The 21,421-nt window shown below is 41.3% G+C and overlaps 1 protein-coding gene across 5 annotated transcripts in view; it reads right to left on the bottom strand.

Moving 5' to 3' along the window:
• tacc1 (transforming, acidic coiled-coil containing protein 1) overlaps positions 1 to 21,421 on the bottom strand; it is a 52,588-nt gene that overhangs the window by 12,318 nt on the left and 18,849 nt on the right. For 3 of the 5 annotated variants that reach the window (XM_047160850.2, XM_047160848.2, XM_017488695.3), the window contains 3 exons: positions 8,806 to 8,891; positions 3,635 to 4,472; positions 415 to 475 (listed from right to left, as the gene is read on the bottom strand). In XM_047160850.2, the coding sequence (XP_047016806.1) occupies positions 415 to 475; positions 3,635 to 4,350 (777 nt within the window). In that variant the 5' untranslated portion in view covers positions 4,351 to 4,472; positions 8,806 to 8,891. Of the gene's footprint in view, positions 1 to 414; positions 476 to 3,634; positions 4,473 to 8,805; positions 8,892 to 11,831; positions 15,292 to 21,421 lie in introns of those variants that run through there. The other 2 variants (XM_017488693.3, XM_017488694.3) reach the window with 2 other exon arrangements.

The raw sequence follows: 21,421 nt of genomic DNA, 5'->3' as shown, positions 1-21,421 counted from the left end.
AAATAAAGAGAGACAGAGGCACCAAAGTAAAGAATGGTGGAGAGACAGAGTGATGAAAAGGAGGAAAAAAGATGGAATTGTGGAGAAAGTCAAAGAAAGAAAGAAGACGATGAGAAATGGCCAGAAAGAGGGAGGAAAAGACAGAAGGTGATGAAGTAATGAAAGAGAAAAGGTGGGGGTGAAAAGAGCGAGGGATAAACAGAAAAAGGAGAGAAGGAGAGCGAGTGACCTTTGCTGAGTCACTGCGCTAATCCTGACTACAGATACTGACTCAGCATCTCCATATACAGGCAACACAGAGCCTCTCTCTCTCTCTCTCTCTCTCTCTCTCTGTCTGTTTCCCTCTATCCATCCTTCTCTTTCTCTTTCTCTCTCTCTATCCATCCCTCTCTCTTGAGTAAACAAGTGTCGTACCTGCTTGCAGACATCCAGCGCTAACGACGTATTCTCATACTTCTTCACTTTGCACGTGTTCCTGCAGAGAGAGAGAGAGAGAGAGAGAGACAGAGAGAGAGAGACTTTACATTGCTTTTATTAATACACCTCAACTCTCTATAAAAAATAGTAAAATAATAAAATATTAAAGTAATAAAAGTGGCACACACACACACACACACGCACAGTTCAAGGATTACGGTTAAAGTCACTCTATCTATATCATCATCCGTATCAGCTCCACTTTTACACTGTAGGAGGCGGGGTCTAGGGGAGCACAATGACCCTAAATGACACTGAAGGGAAAAAGTCATTCTGGTTGTCCAAGATGGCCACTGCCATAAAGCTACAGTGTTCAGCTCCATGCCAAAACTGTGCTCATGTATAGAGATGGCTGAAGAACTGGATGTGGTTTGAAGCACATGATCTGGAATGAAGCTTCATTAGCCTTGTAGCTCCAGAGACCAACTAAAGAGGTAAACTTCACACACACACACACACACACACACACACACACACTCTGCCTCCCACTGACCTCATCACTGTCACTGGCTAAATATCGATTGTTACACACAACAGCATATCAATACATACCAGAATAAATCAATAATCAGACTGGTGAAAAATGAGAACTCACACACACACACACACAGACACACACAGACACACACAGACACACACGTGACCTGTTTATCAGCTACAGAAACACCACAGGACAATCTGGTCGAGACTGACAGGAAACCAATAAAGCACAGAGACAGAGAGAGACAGAGACAGGTGCTGCGTCCCAATTCGCCTACTTACACTATGCACTAAAAGTATGCGCTCTTTTTGTGAAGAAAAAGTACATACTTTTGAGAGTATATAAAGAGTATGTAAGTACTGGGACATACTAACACGTCACGTACCAGAAGAGAACGCTGTTGTCTAGTTACGCACACTGTCACCGAAAACAAACTCAGCTTTTCTTCATTCATTATTCCTTATATAATTTATACCATATAATTTAATGTACCATTCCCTTGATGAATTTTTCCACATTTCATTTGCACCTCTCGTCCATAAAACACATCCATGTTTGCAGGTTGAAACTGGTGAAGCGCAAGTAGTTGTGGGTAATATTAGCTGAAAAAGTGTCCACGGATGCACACTTTGAAAACCTGCCGGAAATATTAGACCATCCGGGTACCTTTGGGATACTAGTTTCAACATATTACGATTTGGGACACGCTAAATTCTAATCTCGGATGCTACTTAAGATGGACAGTATGCGAATTGGGACGCAGTAAGGAAGAGAGACAGAGAGAGTGGATACTTACAGCAGCGTACAGAGAAAGCGTGCTTGTTCATTGGTCCTGATGAGAAAGACACAGGAGGACAGGAAGAGGAAGATGAGGAGAGGAAGACGAGAAAAGGTTTGAGTGTTAGACATGAGTGGAGGAATGAGGAAAAGAGAAGAGCAGGTGGGACAGGAGATTAGTAACCAACACACACACACACACACACACACACACACACACACACACACACACAGTAAACACGTACACAGCTCGACTGTGAACACACTACCTCAGTGAACTTGAGTAAGGTGAGGATATCTATCTAGCAACGTTAGTAAAGTGTAGAGAGTGACGTCAAAGCGAAATATCTTTAAAAAAAAAAGTCACGTAAGCACGGGTTCCCGAGTGGTGCAACAGAACAGTGTTCACCACAGATGGCTGTAGCATCGCCGGGATTTAATCTGGCGATCTCCCAACAATACCACAGCCATCCGGCCGGGAGCTGTCCTGTCTGGGTGGGAGGGACAGCATCAATCTCGCCCCCCTATCAATTTCAGAGACTCTAGCCAATCGTAGGCATCTGTGAGCTCATGTATGTGTTACGCTGCCCTGTGCCCTGTGAAAAGATGTCGTGGGTGGCTTCACGTGTCTTGGACGAAGCACGTGTTAGCCTTCACCCTCCCCGGTTGGTAGTTGCCAACACAAATGGCACAGACCAATCAATCAGGCTGAGTGACATTATGCTTTTAATGCATTTTTGTGGTGGTGTAGACTGTAATTATACATAACAGATGTGTAGACAGCAGACAGACAGATGTGCAGACAGCAGACAGACAGAGATGTATAGACAGCAGACAGACAGATGTACAGACAGAGATGTACAGACAGCAGACAGACAGACAGACAGAGATGCATAGACAGCAGACAGACAGAGATGTACAGACAGCAGACAGACAGACAGAGATGTATAGACAGCAGACAGAGATGTACAGACAGCAGACAGACAGATGTATAGACAGCAGACAGACAGAGATCTATAGACAGCAGACAGACAGAGATCTATAGACAGCAGAGAGACAGAGATGTACAGACAGCAGACAGACAGACAGAGATGTATAGACAGCAGACAGACAGAGATGTACAGACAGTAGACAGACAGACAGAGATGTATAGACAGCAGACAGACAGAGATGTATAGACAGCAGATAGACATATAGACAGACAGACAGAGATGTGAAGACAGCAGACAGGCAGAAATGTATAGACAGAAGACAGACAGAGATGTATAGACAGAAGACAGACAGATGAATAGATGGACTGCAGACATATAGATAGACCTACAGAAACATATAGACAGACAGACAGACAGAGGTGTGTAGACAGATAGATAGACAGAGATTATACAGCCAGAGAAACAGAGATTGACACAAAAACATACAGAGACATAGACAGACAGATGTATAGACAGAAACACAGAGAGATGTAGACAGACATACAGGCAGACAGAGATGTATAGTTAGACAGACAGAGACATATACACACAGAGACATATAGACAGACATACAGAGACCTACAGAGATGTATCAAGACAGAATCATAGACAGAAAGTAAGACAATCAAATAAATGGAAAGACAGACGTATAGACTGATGGGCAGACAAGCAGGCAGACAGGAAAACATAGAAATAGAGACAGACAGACAGACAGTCAGACACATATAGAAAGCCAGAGATGCAGAGAGACAGACAGACATAGACATAATGCTAGACAATCAAACAGACAGAGATGTAGAGAGACAGATGGACAGAAAGACCTTTACACTGATAATCAGACAGATATTTCTCTTAGCCAATGAAAACACAGCGTGTGTGTTAGTATTGATTAACACGTTTAACTTTTATCCATTTAAACGTCACTCACGTGATTATCTTGTCTTTACTCTTCTTGGGCGACTGTCTAATTTTCCTCTCCTCCACCAGAGGGCACTCTTTGTTCTGTTCCTCCTTCGTTTTGTCATCGTTGGTTTTCTCAGAGTCGCCGCTTCCAATGATCTTGTTAGACGGCTTAAAGGCATCCAGCGAGTCGTCGAAGTTATCCGGATTGAAATCGCATGATTTTGGGAGTGTCTGAGAGTTCTGGACTTTGTTTTTCCCTCCAAACGGGTCGAAATTGGGGTCGTCCCATTGGCTCGGGTCAAAATTGTAGGATGTTTTGGGGAGAGGAATGTCGTCCACGTTTAGAGAAGTGTGTGTGTCGTTTTCTCCCACTGTCACTTTGGGCTTCTGTTTTTTAGATGTGGGTTTGGTTCGTTGTTTGGTTCCTGGTTTCTGAGACAGAGAGTTTCTGCACTTTCCATCGTTGTCTTGGAATTCGGACGTCTTTTCTATACTGTGTGAATTTTCAGGAAGAAGAGCGTCGTCCACATCACATCCCTGTTCTGTTTCTACGGGTTTCTGATTTTGATCAGTTTCCGTTTTACTTCCTTGTTTCTGAGCTCCAGCGTCGTCTTCATCCTGAAGTTTTGTTTCCAGTTCCAAGGTGTACGATTTTTTGGGAAGAGGAATATCGTCCACGTTTACAGGGCTGGCTGTGACTGTTTCCACCACTGCGGATTCAGGAATCAGAGGAGATTTCATCTTCGGAATTTCCGGAAGGAGGCTGCTACAGTCCAAACCATAGGCGTCTGATTTTGGACAGCTGTCCTGGTTTGTAACTTTCGGCTCTGAGGTTACGCTGATGGACACCTGAACGTCCTCCTCTATAAACGGAGACGGAGAGACATTTTATTTCCAAGCACTTTTTGGCAAAATATTCAAGCAGTATATCAATCTGCCAACTTTCATGACAATTGACCAATGACAAATACCTGCTGCAACCTGATTGGTCAACAGCTCCAATGGTTTTCTAATGATCTAATGATCATTACGTTCCTAAACAAAACACGTGCACGAATGAGCACAACAATGTGACGTGAAATGAAACTTGACCAGACAAGGGACTGTGAAACAGTTATTTAATTGTTATAGCACCCCTAGTGGTAGAATGATTTTATTTATCATTACAGTGTTCCCCTGTGGCATGTTTGGTGTCTCAAAAATTTAATCATTACTTAACAAATAACAAATAACAGGGGTTTAGTACCACCACCAGTTTAGCATTATGCATTCTGGTTCTAAAATGACTAACACCATCAGAAAATAAACAGAATCATAATATAGCATAATAAACAGTTAATCAATAGCAACGTTATTGTATGTAATAAGGGATGAGGTACATAATGTATTAGTACACATACACATATAAATAACGATACCTTTCTTAACAAAAAGAAAGAACTAACAGTAACACTTAATAATAACAGTACATGAATAATCATGCATTAATACCTGAATTAATACTTACTGAAATATGAACTAATGATGAGTTATTGAGCGTGTATTAATCATGAACTAAGTATTAATTCACGTATTAGTGCATGATTATTCATGCACTGTTATTGTAAAGTGTTACCGACCTAACCCTAGATTTTGGCTAAAATTGTAAATGAGTGCAAAAGTTTGCACACCCTTAGAACAATGGAAATGTAAGTTATAGCAACGGGACATTTAATGTGTCAAGCTTCGCAGACGTCCTTCTTTATCACTTGTACTGTAAGTAAAACTGTCAAACTGTTAAGGCATTAACAGCGGAAACTAATGATGATAAAAACAACAAGTTTGGAAGTTTGCATCTCCCTTTCTTAATGTGATACTCAATTTGCTTCCAATTTTGTTGTGCACTGCTGAGCAGATTCTGAATCCTCTCAACTGTAATATCAGGTCTGAAGCCAAAATCTTCGTCTTCAAATTTTTTTCTATTGATTTTGCCGATAATGATTGCTGTCCTGTTGCAGGATACACCCACATGAGGTAATTCTAGTTTTTGCAGCCAAACTGGGAAATAGTGGAGGTTTCCATTCAAAGGGAAATTCTGCCTTTAGCTGTAGGTTAAGTCGGACATACTTTTATGTATTTTTGTTTACAATTATGTTCAAATTAAGTTCAAATAATCTTGTGACTGCCAAGTATAAGGGCGTCTGCTATATACAGTAACGTGAATGTAAAAAATACGTTTAAAAGGAATATCGTGAAATTCTCATCACTTTGTAACAAGTGTAAATCTTCAGAAGGCAGTTTGTTTCATTCTCCTTGGTCATGTTTTTTTTTGGTCAAATATTTAGATTTCTCCCCGAGGTTTATTCTATTGAGATGGAGCCTGTGCCCATTTTTTGGATTCTGGGAAAATTGTAATAATTTTCAAACACAGAAAATTATTACAATACACAGGCCATTTTATTTTTGCAAGATATAATATATTTTAAAAAACACCTTGATTTTGTGGTGTTTTCCTCAAAGATCAAAGTCAAAATTGAACGTATAAGCTGAATAAAATCGAAGAGCTCCACAAGTCTTTCTCTCTCTCACACCACGCACAGTCAAGAACACGCCTAAACATCTTCATGTAAATAAAGAATCGTTAACAGTCTTTGTAAGAATCCACCCTGTGATATAGGTCAGCTGCGGTGTAAGAGTTCTTAGAGGAAGTGTATTGTTAAAGCAGCAGAACAGACTTCCTCTGTGTTTAAGAGAGGAAACAAATCACTCAGGACGCTCAGGCTTTAACAATGGCCTCCTTTTTCTCTCCAGCCTTTATAAACACATCAGCACCACAACCAAATACATCACCACACTGAAACACACCCCAAGCACACTGAACTCTGGGAAGCTATTTTTAGCAACCGAGCACGATAAACGTCTCTTTGTCCAGTTGAGACAGGAATAAGAACGAGAACTCACAGCACACAGAGAATTTTACACAAATCAGTTCAAATGACTTTCTTAATGGAGCGTTACTCCATATTACCTCACAGCACTGTCTAATACTTGATTCTCACTTGCCTGACAGACTTTCTGAGGTGTGCAAGTATTTTTCAATACATGCACAGCTAAAGTAGTTCCAGTCAGGTCTTGACCGCATTACAGTTCCATATCACTTCGCCGAGTCGTAGCGTCCAACACAGCACACACATTTAACGACAAACAAAATGACAGAAAAATTGCGATTTTCTGGAAATATTTAAGGAATAATTGACGACGGGACGTTGAATTATTAGAAAAATAATGTGCACCTGATGCGGTAATGCGGCCACGATGCGAATCCGAGGCTTGAGCCATTGATATGTAGTTATCGGAGAGTGAGAGAGAGAGAAAGAGAGAGAGAGAGAAGAAAGAGAGCGCAAGAGAGCACGTGTGCTTGCAGTAATGAGACAGAAAAGCCGGTGAACAAATGTCAATATTTATTTATTTATTTATTCGTTATATATTTTCTGCAGTAATAAAAAAAATTAAAACCCTGTGAACAAGTAGGCTTATCGATATTTATTTATTTGTTTGTTCTATTTTTATATAATTAGAGTGAAACGAAAAGAAAAGAAAAGTGAACTCTCTCTCTTTCTCCCTCCAATAACTGCATATCAATGGCTCAGGCCTCCGTTACTAGCTCTAAAATTACGTTTTGGAATTGGCATGAGATGGGATGCATAATAAATTCATTCCACACATACAAGAGCATTTTAAAGATAATAACCGGACAGATGTCTTGAAATAAAACATCTGAACAAAGTTCAAAAAGTTCTCCCCTTTCATTGTAAAGTGGGCGGGGCTAACCTTGAGCAAACTTCCATAAGATTTCGCTTCAGAACTCATGACGCTGATGTCGTTGATATTTGAATTCACAGTCTCTTCAAATCTGTAGCTATGTTCCCATCCAAGTTGCGAATTTAACTTATGCGAAACACTGGAATATCACAGAAAACATTTGCGAATAATGCTTTATGCGATACATCCGTTTACATCCCAATTGAGATCAAGAGAACAAAATCATCACTTCCGGGGAAACTGGCGCAAAGTATCCATGAAAATGGAAGCTGTTGCAGCCGGGGAAGCCACTGTGGTTATTTTCTCCAATATAATCAATTACTATAAGAATTCCACCATTAAAAATGATCCACCTCAATAGCATACATATGGGTTTCTTTAGGCACATTTTGGAGATTTTATTCACATCTGGTGGTTCCATCCAGCGTTTTTATGCGATATCTCAACATTTGCAGAAAAATACGTGGATGGAAACATAGCTTGAGTGACGCAGTAAGTGAAAGGCAACGTACAAGCTGAGAGAGCATTATCGGAATATTCAGTAATACTTTCAACGGTTTCTAACAAGATTAGTTTGCAATGTTACAAATATAACGTTACTGCAACCTTAAACATGTGCTGAAATAATGCTGTTGCTCACACAACGTTCTGAATGGAAATGACGGTGTTAAACGTCCTACAGATAAACATCCGCAGATATGTCGTGGGAATATTTATGAACATTATGTAAAAAAAAAAGGTCATCAGAAATCCCAGACATTTTGACAGTGAATGTTCTAGAAAGAAAAAAAGTCCTTAAAGCTGTAAAGCTTCTGCTGGAAGAGCTTGCTAGCAAAAGCAAACTAGCAAGTAAAAGTGAAGCTAGCAAGTAAAAAGCAAACCAGCTTTTGAAAGTGAAAGTTACCTAGTGAGCCAAAGCTAGTAACTTACAACAGAAGCTGACTTAGCAAGTGAAAACTGACTAGCAAGTGAAATGAACCAACCAAACAAAAATGAACTATAAACAAAAGCAAAGCACATGGGTTGGTGTTTTTCCTTTAAGTTCTCTATAAGTGCACTCTGTGCTGCTTTATAGTAGCTCTGCTTTTGCTTTGAACTTTTACGAGCGTTTAAAGAAGCTTAATAACAAGCTGGCAAAAGCCATCTGTGTCCAATCACACTGCTGCAGATTTACTGCTCATGGCCACGTGTCAAACACACGCAGATGGAGTCTGATAGGGTCTATCTTCAGGTGATTTTCACACTCACCACTGTTGCTAAGGCAACAACAGAGAGAAGATAGAGAAGATAGCTCTGTGTGTGTTTGTGTGTGTGAATTTGTTTTTTTGTTTTTTGTTTTTTTACAATCTATGCAAAAAATATATATATCTTTGAGGAAAGAGTGTTGTCCTTTACCTGTGATGTGTGTTGTGGGTGGAGCCAGTGGTTGATGGACAGGTGACTCTGTCTCAGGTGTCTCGAAGTGACCCTCTGAATCCGAGCTAAACAAAAAAAAAACAATAAAAATAAATACATTTCAATTCACACATATCAAGGTGTTCACCAGGAGTGACGGTTAGTGAGGTCATTTCTTGTTCACTGGGAATGACAGGCACTGAGGAAACACCTACTTTACTATGACTGATGGGCACAGAGGCCACAGCTCATTTAACTACTGACAGGCATAGAGGCCACACCTCCTTCGCTAGGCATGACAGGCACACTGGCCACGCCTTCTTCACTAGGAGTGACAGGCACACAGGCCACGCCTCTTTCCTAGGCATGACAGGCACACAGGCCTTGCCTCCTTCGATAGGCGTGACAGGCACACAGGCCTTGCCTCCTTCGATAGGCGTGACAGGCACACAGGCCACGCCTCATTCGCTGGGCATGACAAGCACACAGGCCACGCCTCCTTCACTGGGAGTGACAGGCACACAGGCCACGCCTCATTCGCTGGGCATGACAAGCACACAGGCCACGCCTCCTTCACTGGGAGTGACAGGCACACAGGCCACGCTACTCTGAAGAGCAAGAGCTTCCTAGGCACACACTCACACAGAAAATGATGACAGGTCGTGTCGGTGTTTCTGAGCAGCTTTGAGTCAGATATGGAACTGAGTCACACTGTGTGTGTGTGTGTGTGTGTGTGTGTGTGTGTTTTTTCCTTTCTGTTTAATTAAGTGCTCTCTGCACTTGTGTTCATCAGTGTGAAAAGCCACAGTCATTCCAGGATTGTGGAAAGAAAAGAAAATTAAAAAAGAGAAAAACAAAAGAAAGGAGAAGAGAAATAGAGAAAGTCTTCAGAAAGGAATGTTAGCACAAAGACAGGATGTACACAGCAGAGCGCTCACTAAACTGCCAAACCACAGCTGCTCTTCTCCTTATCCACACACACACACACACACACACACACACACACACACACACACATACACATACACACATACACACACACACACACACACTTTTTCATTTTTGTCTGGTGAAAAAGGCCGTCACTTGTATGAGAAAGGACGCAGGACACCGAAGGAATTTGCTTCAGGTGGCAGGTCCCTTCACTTTGTACCGAGTTTTTCCTGAAAAATTACCTGCGCAATCATACAAACCCAAGCCAATAAAAAATATGAAGGCGGGGCTACAGACATTTCCTGCTGTAAAAAAGCAAAATAGAGGAACTGCTTAGAATTAAGTAGCACCGACACCAGACTATTGCTTCCTTGATTTTTTTTTTCTATTTCTGAGCCTTTTACTTTAAAATTTGTTTAGTTCTTCTGGATTAATCTGGATAATCTCGATTTGTAACAATTTGTAATTCTGTAAGCAAACAGCAGGGTTTCTTCAACAGCTGCAGGTTTCCATATCGATAGCAGATATCCCGATGTCATGTACCATTTAAGTATGGATGTCCATATTTACCCTGTGTGTCATACTGTAGTATCGCTGTTTTCATGTGGAAGGGGAAAACGTCCATTTTTGAAAATGCAAACATCACAGCGCCAACCTGCGTGTGCCTGCTGCAGTTTTATACGTGTTAGGGATGTGCGAGGACACTGTTTATAATGGCTGTAGACAAGGTTGTTACTGATTGTTATAGGTTGTTATAGATTACTACAGGTTGCTTATATCTTGCTACAGGTTATCACAAGTTGTTACAGGATGTTACAGGTTGCTATAGGTAGATACTGATTGTTACTTGTTGTCACAGGTTGTGACAGGTTGCTACAGATTGTTACAGGTAGCGACAGATTATTACGGGTTGCTACGCATTGTCACAGGGTGCTACGGGTTGTCACGGGCTGTTATGTGTTGCTACGGATTGTTACGGGTTATTACATGTTGCTACAGTTTGTTACAGATTGTTATAGATCGTTACAGGTTTCTACGGGTTGCTACAGATTGTTACGGGTTGCTACGGGTTGTCACAGGTTGCTACGGGTTGTCACGGGCTGCTATGAGTTGTTACGGCTTGCTAAGGGTTGTTACAGAATGCTACGGGTTGTTACAGAATGCTACGGGTTGTTACAGATTGCTACGGGTTGTTACAGATTGCTACGGGTTGTTACAGATTGCTACGGGTTGTTACAGAATGCTACGGGTTGCTACAGGTTGTAACAGGTTTCTACAATTTGCTACAGGTTGTTACGGTTTGCTACAGGTTGTTACAGTTTGCTACAGTTTGCTACAGGTTGTTACAGTTTGCTACAGGTTGTTACGGGTTGCTACAGGTTGTTACGGGTTGCTACAGGTTGTTACGGGTTGCTACAGGTTGTTACGGGTTGTTACCGACAGGACAAACAGATTTTGGACAAGATTCAGCTCTTGTTAACGTTAAGCAGTAGTTCCTCCTCATCGTCAGTCCTCACATATGAATCCTTGTGTCCATCATTGTTTTGTTTTAAAACTCGGCTGGTGTTTTTCTGCACTTTGCCTTCTCGCTCAATACGCATGCTCGTAAGGTGTTTGATATAACATCATAAAGTACTATCGCCACCTACAGGGCTGGCATGCTCATGTTTTGCGTTTTCATGTAGATGAGATACATTTTCGAAAATCCTGTTCACGTGTGTGGACGAGGCCTTAGACTGACCTGTATGTAAACACAGCTGATGTAGTTGAATCAGACCATAAACAGAACTATACATGCACTTGTTTTACATAAAACATCTTTGTAAACATCTCAGTTTCGTGGGGTTTTGAGAAAATCGCTAATTTGTACATGTAAACACCGCTGCAAAGTTGTTACCTCAGACTGTCTCATAGCTGTGAACTTAGCTCAATATAAACAATCCTGATGGAAACAGAGGACCCCCCACCACCAACACCACCACCACCACCACCACCATCACATAAAGTATCCTCCCGATGGCAGGTGTGTGTGTGTGTGTGTGTGTGTGTGTGTATATATGCATGTGCAGGTGGAAGAACAGAAAGAGTTAAACCTTTCCAGCCTGAATGCCTGTTGATCTGTAGTCATGCTGTCATGAGAGACGACTTGCCTGAAGCTCTGAGATCTCTCCTCTTCCTCATCATCTTCTTCGTCTATCTCTCCGTTTTGGACGTCGTTCTCCTCTTGCTCGTCTTCTCCTGTTCCTTTCATGGCAGACCAGGTCCATTTGGCCCACTGCACGGGCGACAGCCACGACATCTCTTCTTGAAAAGACGCACACACGCGTCTTCACTGATCTGCAGCTGAGCTCGTCTCTCTCTCTCTCTCTCTCTCTCTCTCTCTCTCTCTTTTCTCTCAGTCTCGCTCTAGCCTCCTATGTCCTCGGGTCGTCTTTCATCGCGTTTTCTTGCTTCTTAAAATTTCCGTCCTCTCATTTTAAGCTTGCTCACCCCGTGTTTCTCTCTCTCTCTCTCTCTTTATCTCTCGCTCTCTCTCTCTCTCTTTCTTGAGATGTTTTTCTCCAGCAGCAGGAAACTTCACGTGGCACTCGAGTCACGTTTCATGCCACTTTCTTCTTCTCAAGATGTTTGTTTTCTTTTTTCATATGTCAAGCCCTTTCTCTCTCTCGCTCTCTCCCTCTCTCTCACTCACACTTGTTCTATCTCTTTAATTCTAACACATTCTCTTGTTTTCTTTATCTTCCGAAAGACGTTGAAACTCTTCGGGCTGCTAGTTCTCCACAGACAGTTAAAGCTTCTTCCTCATTTTCTGTCAGCTTCCTCAATCTGTGTGTGTGCGTGTGTGTGTGTGTCTCTCTCTCTCTCTCTCTCTCTCTCTCTCTCTCTCTCTCTCTCTCTCTCTCTCTGTTCTCGAAACTCGGAATACCACAGCACTGATCAGCTGTCTCACTCTCCCTCCCTCCCGCTTTCCCCTCTAGGGTTGGATCGGACTATTTGGAAGAAAAGGACGAGGGGGGGAGGGACGGGGGACAGGAGAGAGAGAGAGAGAGAGAGAGAGAGAGAGAGAGAGAGAGAGAGAAGAGACCAGAGATTTTCCATTCAAACAGTTTGAAAAAAAAGCTTTTTTTTTTCAGCCTGGTTGGTTTAGCAGCCCACCCCCAATTTCCTCGTCATGAATGGTATGGTCCTAGTCAGGCAGGCCTTGGCCAGTGTCAATCAAAATGCAAAAGAGGGGGATGCAACACAGCGTGAGAAAGTGTGTGTCAGATATACAGACCGAGAGAATGTGAGAGAGACTTTATTTGTGTGTGTGTGTGTGTGTGTGTGTGTGTGTGTGTGTGTGTGTGTGTGTGTGTCCATGGTTACGGCATAGAGGCTGTGGAATGCAAATCCTACTCACTGGGTTCCCCATTAACCATCTCCAATCCTGAACACACACACACACACACACACACACACACACACACACACACACACACACACACACATGCACAAGTACCTGTTCGACATGCCTTTTAGTGCTCTGCCTGAGGCAATCTCTGTTCTCATCTAGCCAACGACTTCACAACCCCCGCCCAGGGCTGTGTGGGCACTTTCCCATACATATGCCCCCATTTCTCATCATCCACGGCGACAAAACACCATGCCAAGTGCACAGACAAGGAAATGTTTAGGACCAAGAGCACTTAATGGAGTTCAAGAGCCTTAAAAATACCTTAAAGGAGTGTGGGAACAAGGGAAGTTAAATGGGGTTTATGGACAATGCTTGGTAGTAAGAAGACCAAGAAAATGTTATTTGGTGAAGAAAACAGTAATCCTAATGGAGTTTAGGAATAAAACAATTAAGGAAGTGCTATTATAAGAATCGATGATGTATGGTCACCGACAGCCAACAAGAACAGCATGTTGTACTTTTTATCCGTGTATTGTTATTGTTTAATGTCCATTAAGCAAATTCCTGTTATCACTTATGTTATAGAAGTTGTAAACAGCCATTCCCTCACCAGCCTCTCTTTTTATCTTGAAATTAATAAGACATCTATCTACTTATTACTATCCATCCGTTCCATTTTCTGTACCGTTTATCCTACACGGGGTCACAGGGAGCCTGGAGACTATCCCAGGGAACTTGGGGAACAAGGTGGGGGACACACCAGACAGGGTGCCAACCCATCTCAGGGCACAATCACACACACATTCACACACTATGGACAATTTAGGGATGCCACTTAGCCTACAATGCACATCTCTGGACTGGGGGAGGAAACCGGCGTACCTGGAGGAAACCCTGGAAGCACAGGAAGAACATGCAAACGCTGCACACACACAGCAGAGGTGGGAATCGAACCCCCCAACCTAGCAAACCATTAAGCAGTTTAAATGAGCGGTGTGAAGGCACAGAGAGAGTCGAAACAAGACAGAACAAGTCAAGAATAATAACATTTCCCTCAGATGTGTTGATAAATCACAAGGAAAAGACTCTATATAACTATAATAACACCTTAATTACACTTAGCATCAACTGCTAACTGATTTCAGCTCTGTCCGAACCACTAGAACGGTTAGAAAGCTTTGTCGTCTGAATTATACCACAAAAGTGAGTAGAATTTTATGTGGAAAATTGTAGCAAACAGAGTGAATAGACAACTGTATCTGAGCAATCATTTTGTTTACATTAAGCATGGCTAACATCACCCAACAGTTAGCTAGCTATGTTTCCCAGCACACTCTTTACTAACTAGCTAACGCTAACATATAAAACGTCTGGAAATGATTGTAATATGAAAATGTCATGTTTTTTGCTTATAACAGGAATTATGACCGAGAACAATACAGCGTCTCTGTTCTGTCAGAGACACAGCAGACTACATTCCCCAGGACGAATAAACATGCTAAAAATAACGCACGTGTGTGTTGGTGGCTGTTGCTATGCACAGCATCACAAACAACCCCATCACACACGGAACACTGACATGCTGAGTTTCTCATGAGCACTCAGATGGGTCAAACGGGAAAATAGATCATTGCCACTAGCTTTGTGTGCTTATGTAACGGTGCGTCATCAGCTGAGTGCAGTTAAGCAGTGGAGCGCCTGAAACAGACAAGATTTTATACTCTGGGAAATGTTGGATGATAATGCCCTGTATCATGCTGGGTTTTTATTATTTTTTTATGTGATTTTTGAAGCAGACATGTTTCAGTTTCAGATCTTTGGAAGGATCTCAGTGGATGGCTGTCATTAATCGGTTTTAATACAAATTGGAAATCTCTGTGTGTGTGTGTGTGTGTGTAAGTGTGTGAGCACATTCTCCGAGAAATTAACCCTGGTTAAGTTGATATTACCCAATTAACTGACAAATGACAGTGTCTAGACTGGAAGTGATGTGACGTAGCGAGTGTGTAAGCCTGCTGTGGCTTGATATCAATTAGCCAATGCATCATATAATTTCCTGGACTGTTTAACCCTTACATTTGGGAAATGAGCGGACTCCTACCAAGCTCCCTACCATGTGCCAAATGGCACTACAAAGGGGGCAGCATTATTTTATACCCTCTTGGTGTTTTTATAATCAGAGTAGAGACAATACTTCTAAATAAATGACTCCCAATTGAACTTAGAGTGCACTACAAAGTGCACTTATACAGTATATAAGAAGTATGAAGCTGAATCCCAAATAGCTCCCTCGGACATACCGTGCAAGTAGAACGCATTATATTATTCCCTAGGTAGTTTACAGCTTGATGGTCCAGCTTCCTATAAAATAAGTACATACACAGTGCACTACATAGAGAGTAGGAGCCATTATTTCATAACCTTTGTAGTGCATGTATACAGAAAGTGAATCAGAAGTTAGAAATGATTCCTAACACCCCACCGAACTGCAAAATGGTAGAAATGGTTTCTGTGTAGTGCATTTACGTAGGAAGTAGTGACCTAAATCCTAAATGGCTCCTTATTGGATATATAATGCACTACAATTGGTGTAAATATCTCCATTCATATCCTATATATATATATATATATATATATATATATATATATATATATATATATATATATATATATATATATATATATAGCACTTACATATGAAAAGAGAGCAGAATCCCAAATGCCTGTACAGTATATTGGATATATAACTCCCTAGATTAGGAGTAGAACTCATGCCTTATCTAATGCCTTATCTAATATGGGTAATAAATATCTGAATATTAATTAGCCCTATATAGTATATTTTTGTATATATCGCACAGAAAAGTAAGTTATTATTTCAAGGCTTATGTAGTGCACTCTATTCCTACTGGATATATATTTGAGGTGGATATATAAGGATATATAAGGTGTAGTAGCCACTAACTTATACCCTTTCAAGTGCAGTAATAGATGAATCTCAAATGCTTCCCAGGTAAACATGTAGTGCACTACATAGCAGTCCCTCCAGGATTTTTCAAATCGCAAAATCCGCAATATTCTGAGGAGCTTGCAATCTTTCAAAATTACCGCAGATTTGCTGCAGATTTGGGTCAAGGCACGTCATGTGACGTCATCTCAACCCACATTTATCTAAAGCCCTCTTCGATTCACGTACGTCGAACATGAGTACAGCTAAAGGGTCTCACTTACCAACAAACATCACTCCCAAATATCTTGCAAAACAATTTCTTTCAATTGCAGTTTCGCCAATTCAAGAAGTTTTCCGGAAAAAAAAAAGCACAAAAAAAAAACTCCGCAAGTTGCATCGCAAATTTTTTTAAAAAGCTAAGCAAAATCCAAAATCAAGCATTTTTGGCCGTAACGGTCACACACAAAAAAAAACTCTGCAAAAACCTGCACAGACTGACATACAGTAAAAAGCTTTATTTCATACTCTTTTTGGCACACTGAATGCCACATTCAATAAGACTCCATTTTGGGCACACACAGTAGTAGACTAGTTAGGGTGTAGTAGTTCTCTCCGCTTATGGAACTCCACTTAATCTTATGCTGAATGTAGTCTATCAGCTAAGACATGTTTGGTGTGTAAGCTTTGCTTGTTTTGTTTTGCACCGGAGGCTATGAGACTCACACTTAGTATGGGCTTAGCTACCAGCTTAGCATAGACTGCAGGTGTAAATTATCACACACTTGCATCCGAAGGCATCGTACGGCTCAGTAATAAAACAGTTTTAAAAAATCAGAATGATTCATTTGACAAAAATGTGATATAAACTCTATCATCAAACCGTAAAAGCCACACCTCCTATCTGAATCTGATGCCCACAGTGAGTGATATCAAACTATTTACTAAGGTATCGTATAACGTATTGTATGAGGCACATTAAGCAGAAACGAGTCTGAAGGAAATGTGTTTTGAATTTGACGACAGTTTATGAGGTTTGTTCTTTTCCAGAAGGCCACACAGACCCTCCGGGAGCTTATTGTTTTACGTTTAATTTTCCTTTTTAACTGTGAAGGACGCGAGGCTGAGATTCCACTCTAGCGGCTGAGCAGAACCGCATGAGCACGGGTCAGATTTCAAACGGCTTGGACGAGAGCCACAACAGGAGCCAGGGGCAGGGGAATTTAAAAAAAAAAAGAAAAAAAAAAAAAAAAAAAAAAAAAAGGAAAGGAGACCCCAGAGAAAAAAGGCCTATGTGTGTGTGTGTGTGTGTGTGTGTGTGTGTGTGTGTAAGAGAGATAGAGAAAGATGACAATTTCTTTCAAAGTCTCTGAAATTCTGGAAAACACCCTGAGTTTTAGTATCCTCCTGTGCCACAGTACAGGACACAGTAACACATCTCCGAGAGTTTGTCCGGCTATGCTCCAAATCAAGGCTTAGCTTCAAGCGTTTAAGTGCCGAGTGCTGCGCAGAGGGAAAAAGAAGGAGCTGGTCCAGGAAAAAATGCTGAGGCCGGTGTGTGTGACCTGCTAATTACAGAGTAGAGAATTTTACTGCTGCTCCAAAAGTGATTCCACTCAGCCACAAACAGAAACGCCCTGCCCTGGTTCAACCAGATGTGGTGGGGTTTGGCTCAGTTAGTTATAGTCTGACCTTTTCTGACTTGGCCCTAGATTGGATTATTATTTTTTTTTTATTATTATTATTAATTTCACTCCCTCTGGCCTGGTTTGCCTTGAGTCAGTATGTTTTGGAACCCATTTATCATGGTTCATTTTTAGCCAAGGTTAACATTGTCGATCATTTTTTGTTTGTTTGGTTGGTTTGATGCCATATGAGCAGATTTAGCTTGGTTCCTTGATATTCTGGGTTTGTTTATAATTCAAAATGTCTTTTGTCTGAGTTTCCCCGATTTATTTTGATTTCGTTCGATTTGTCATGGCTTGGACATTTTCAGCCAATTAATTTTTTCCCCAGCCAATTACTTTTATTTACATACTTGTTTGTTTGTTTAGTCTGGTTTTACTTAGCCTTTAGTTTGGGCTGGTTTCCTCCTTTTGGGTTGAATTTAACCTGGTTTCTTCCTTTTTTGCCGAATTTGGTGTGTATTATATTGTTTTGGCTCAGTTTGGTCTAGTTTGCCATACATTTAGGCTCTTTTTGGTTTAGTTTAGTTTAGTTAGGTCCAACTTAGCAAAATTCTTTCTCAGTTTATCTGTCACGGGAGTGAAATGGAATAGAAAAGAAGGCGAAAGGTGAAAATGTGAGGAATCTCAAAAAGCCACAGCAGGGTGTGTACAGTCTGACACTAATTTACAGAGACAGGCCTTTAATGAGGGTTAGGTAGAGAGATGAGATAGAAAACGACCGGCTTGAAGTTCCTGAAATTGGCTAATAAGCAGTTAGTGCATGAGATAATGCACTTCATAAATCAGCTCCCTCTGCTACAGCCTGACAGAGGAAACAGAGACACTGACTAGATTTGAATTTCAGCATTTGAGAGCCTTAAAAATTTTATAGCAGATAAATGAACTAGATGTGAATTCCTGGGTTTCCAACCATTCATATGGCTTCCTGTAGATGTTCAACTACAGACTGTGATTATTCTGCATTATATTCACTCACTTGAGAAAACCGAATCTCTAGTTAAACGTCAATTAAGTGACAATTAATGTGACAATACTTATTTGTTTTCAAATAAAATATGAAAATGGAGCTTACGACTGCACCTACTCTAAATCTGACTCACAATTCCAGCTAATAAGGTTTATGAAAACATGAAACACTTAATCTGTAGCAACAGGACTGACCTCACCCTTCCAATTCCTCAGTAAAAGTTCCTCATGAATAGGTTTTCCGAGGACGCCTAAACTGAGTTATCCCAAGGTGCATTCTACAGCTACATAAATAGGGTGCAAAAACTTTTGTTCACATACAAGAAAACCTGTTTAAAAACGAGCGAAACCTGAGTTCTCAGAGTGTTAACGCATGAATGGTTGCTTCTGTTTGTGTATATAAAATTGAAAAGGAGCAGAAATCAGTATAAGCTCCTCTGGGAAGGTAAAGTAGGTCGAGTCGAGGTCACAGGAAGCGCTGCAGTGGGGGAATAACGGACGGAAAACAGACCTGACTGAAACAGAAAGAACAGGAAGTGAGCAAGTTAGCCAAAAAGTGCTCAGGGAGCCGCAAATAGCAGCACTGGGGACAAATGTGTGAGTCAGACAGGACTGATGCCCCCAAAACTCACGCACACACACACACACACACACATGTAGAAATCATTCCATCGAATCGGAGCAAAAACAAAAGGTTCTTTTAGGAAACATTAAAGAGGCAACACCAATATCATTGTCTTGATAAAAATATAGGCTAACAAAATACAGAATAAGACTCCTTCCTAAACACTAGAACCCCTGCCAATCGACTATTTTAAGGATCTGCTGCAAAACTTCTAGATAGTGTTATACTTCTAGATGTTATGCCTGCAGTTTGAATGTTCTCCCCGTGCTTCAGGGGTTTCCTCCGGGTACTCGGGTTTCCTCCAATAGTCCAAAGGCATGCACTGTAGGCTGATTGGCATTTCCAGATTGTCCGTAATGTGTGAATGTGTGTGTGAATGTGTGTGAGATTGTGCCCTGCGATGGGTTCGCATCCCATCCACGGTGTCCCCCGCCTTGTGCCCCGTGTTCCCTGGGATAGACTCCAGGCTCCCCGAAACCCTGTGTAGGATAAGCGGTATAGAAAATGGATGGACGGATAGTTGTTGTATCTTCTTCGGCTGTGATTCATTCGGATGTGCTCACGACTATTCCCTACTCCCTCTGAACACTCCACACTTCACCAGCTACGCGTACTCTCGTCACAGTACATTGTTTCAGGTAAATTGTGAGGAAAAAAAAAAAATCGGAGTAATGCCGCAATTCTGACATATAAAGTCTCAATGACCTTTTTAAGTTTTTTTTTCTTCTTCTCCATGGTGGAAATGTCACAAATAACTTCTGAACAGGTGGACTATGCAATAAAAAAAATTAAATAAATAAAAAAAACATCCATCAGATTCATTTAGGAGCTGCTGTTCACTAAATCTGATTTGGTCAAATTACAGACAAACAACAGCACAGTTACGGGGCAGCAATATAAACGTGAAGCCAACACCAAAGCGCTTATCTACCACAGCATGACTTCCAGCTGTTTTATTCATTTCGGATACTATTTAATAGGAATAAATCTATCATTTCTTCCATTCATAAGTTTGCCTGTTGCTGCGTTGGACAGATGTTCCCTGTTCCCCCAAATAAAACCAGCAGATAGATCAAATCTCATAGATCAAAAGGAGAGACGTTTATTCTTTCTCAGCAGCACAGCAGCAGTGAGTAATCACTTCAGGAACACTCACTGATACAATCAGTCATATAAAAACAATGATTAAAGTGATAAGGTAGGAAAGCACAATTCTCCAACAGCTGTGGAGCTTCTCCAGTGACATGACTAACTGAGCTCTGTAGCCCCGCCCTCAAAACGGTTTTAAGTAGAGTTACTGAGACGCTCGCTGTTTTAAATAGAAACGTGACTTATGCACCATGTTAACAAATCCAATCCAAATACCAGTTTATACCAGTCCGAATCAGCTTCTAAAGAGGAATTTATTATTTGAATATTATGTTTTTGAATTCAAGATGTTTCATAATTCAGTGTTTGGGGGGGGGGCAGTTTTTGAAAAACTGAAGATCACTTTTAATTACTCATGTTACCAGAGTGTATAAATACGTGTCCCATCACATCACACCCAGAAGATCTCTCTCTCTCTCTCTCTCTCTCTCTCTCTCTCTCTCTCTCTCACACACACACACACACACGTTCTAAATTTCTAATAAAAACAATCCGACTGTTGACATGGTAACTGGAGTACAGTACTGTTGTCATGGAAACGAGGGCATCAGCATGTTTTTATGCATTCACAATTGCATAACTATTATAATCTCACCAGGGACGTGTCCCAAACCACACACTCTACTTAGAATATAGGACACACATACCATCATAAACACCTCTGTATCATTGGTGCACTGGAGATATGTCCCAAACCACACGGAATACACCCCCTGCTCTATATATAGGCCGCTTAAACACCATCACAGACACATCATCATCATCATCAGTCCACTATGAACATGTCCCCAACCACCATCATAATCCGCATCATCACCCCAGCAAACAGGGGAGGACCCCGGACGTCGCGAACGTCCACTTACGTCCACATTTGATACAGTTTATAATGTTTGCTGGCGGATGTTCCGAGGACA

This window comes from Ictalurus punctatus, chromosome 16, assembly GCF_001660625.3.
Source record: "Ictalurus punctatus breed USDA103 chromosome 16, Coco_2.0, whole genome shotgun sequence".
NCBI lineage: Eukaryota > Metazoa > Chordata > Actinopteri > Siluriformes > Ictaluridae > Ictalurus > Ictalurus punctatus.
Note: the sequence above shows the minus strand (reverse complement) of the source record. Positions and strands in the feature narration are given on the sequence as shown.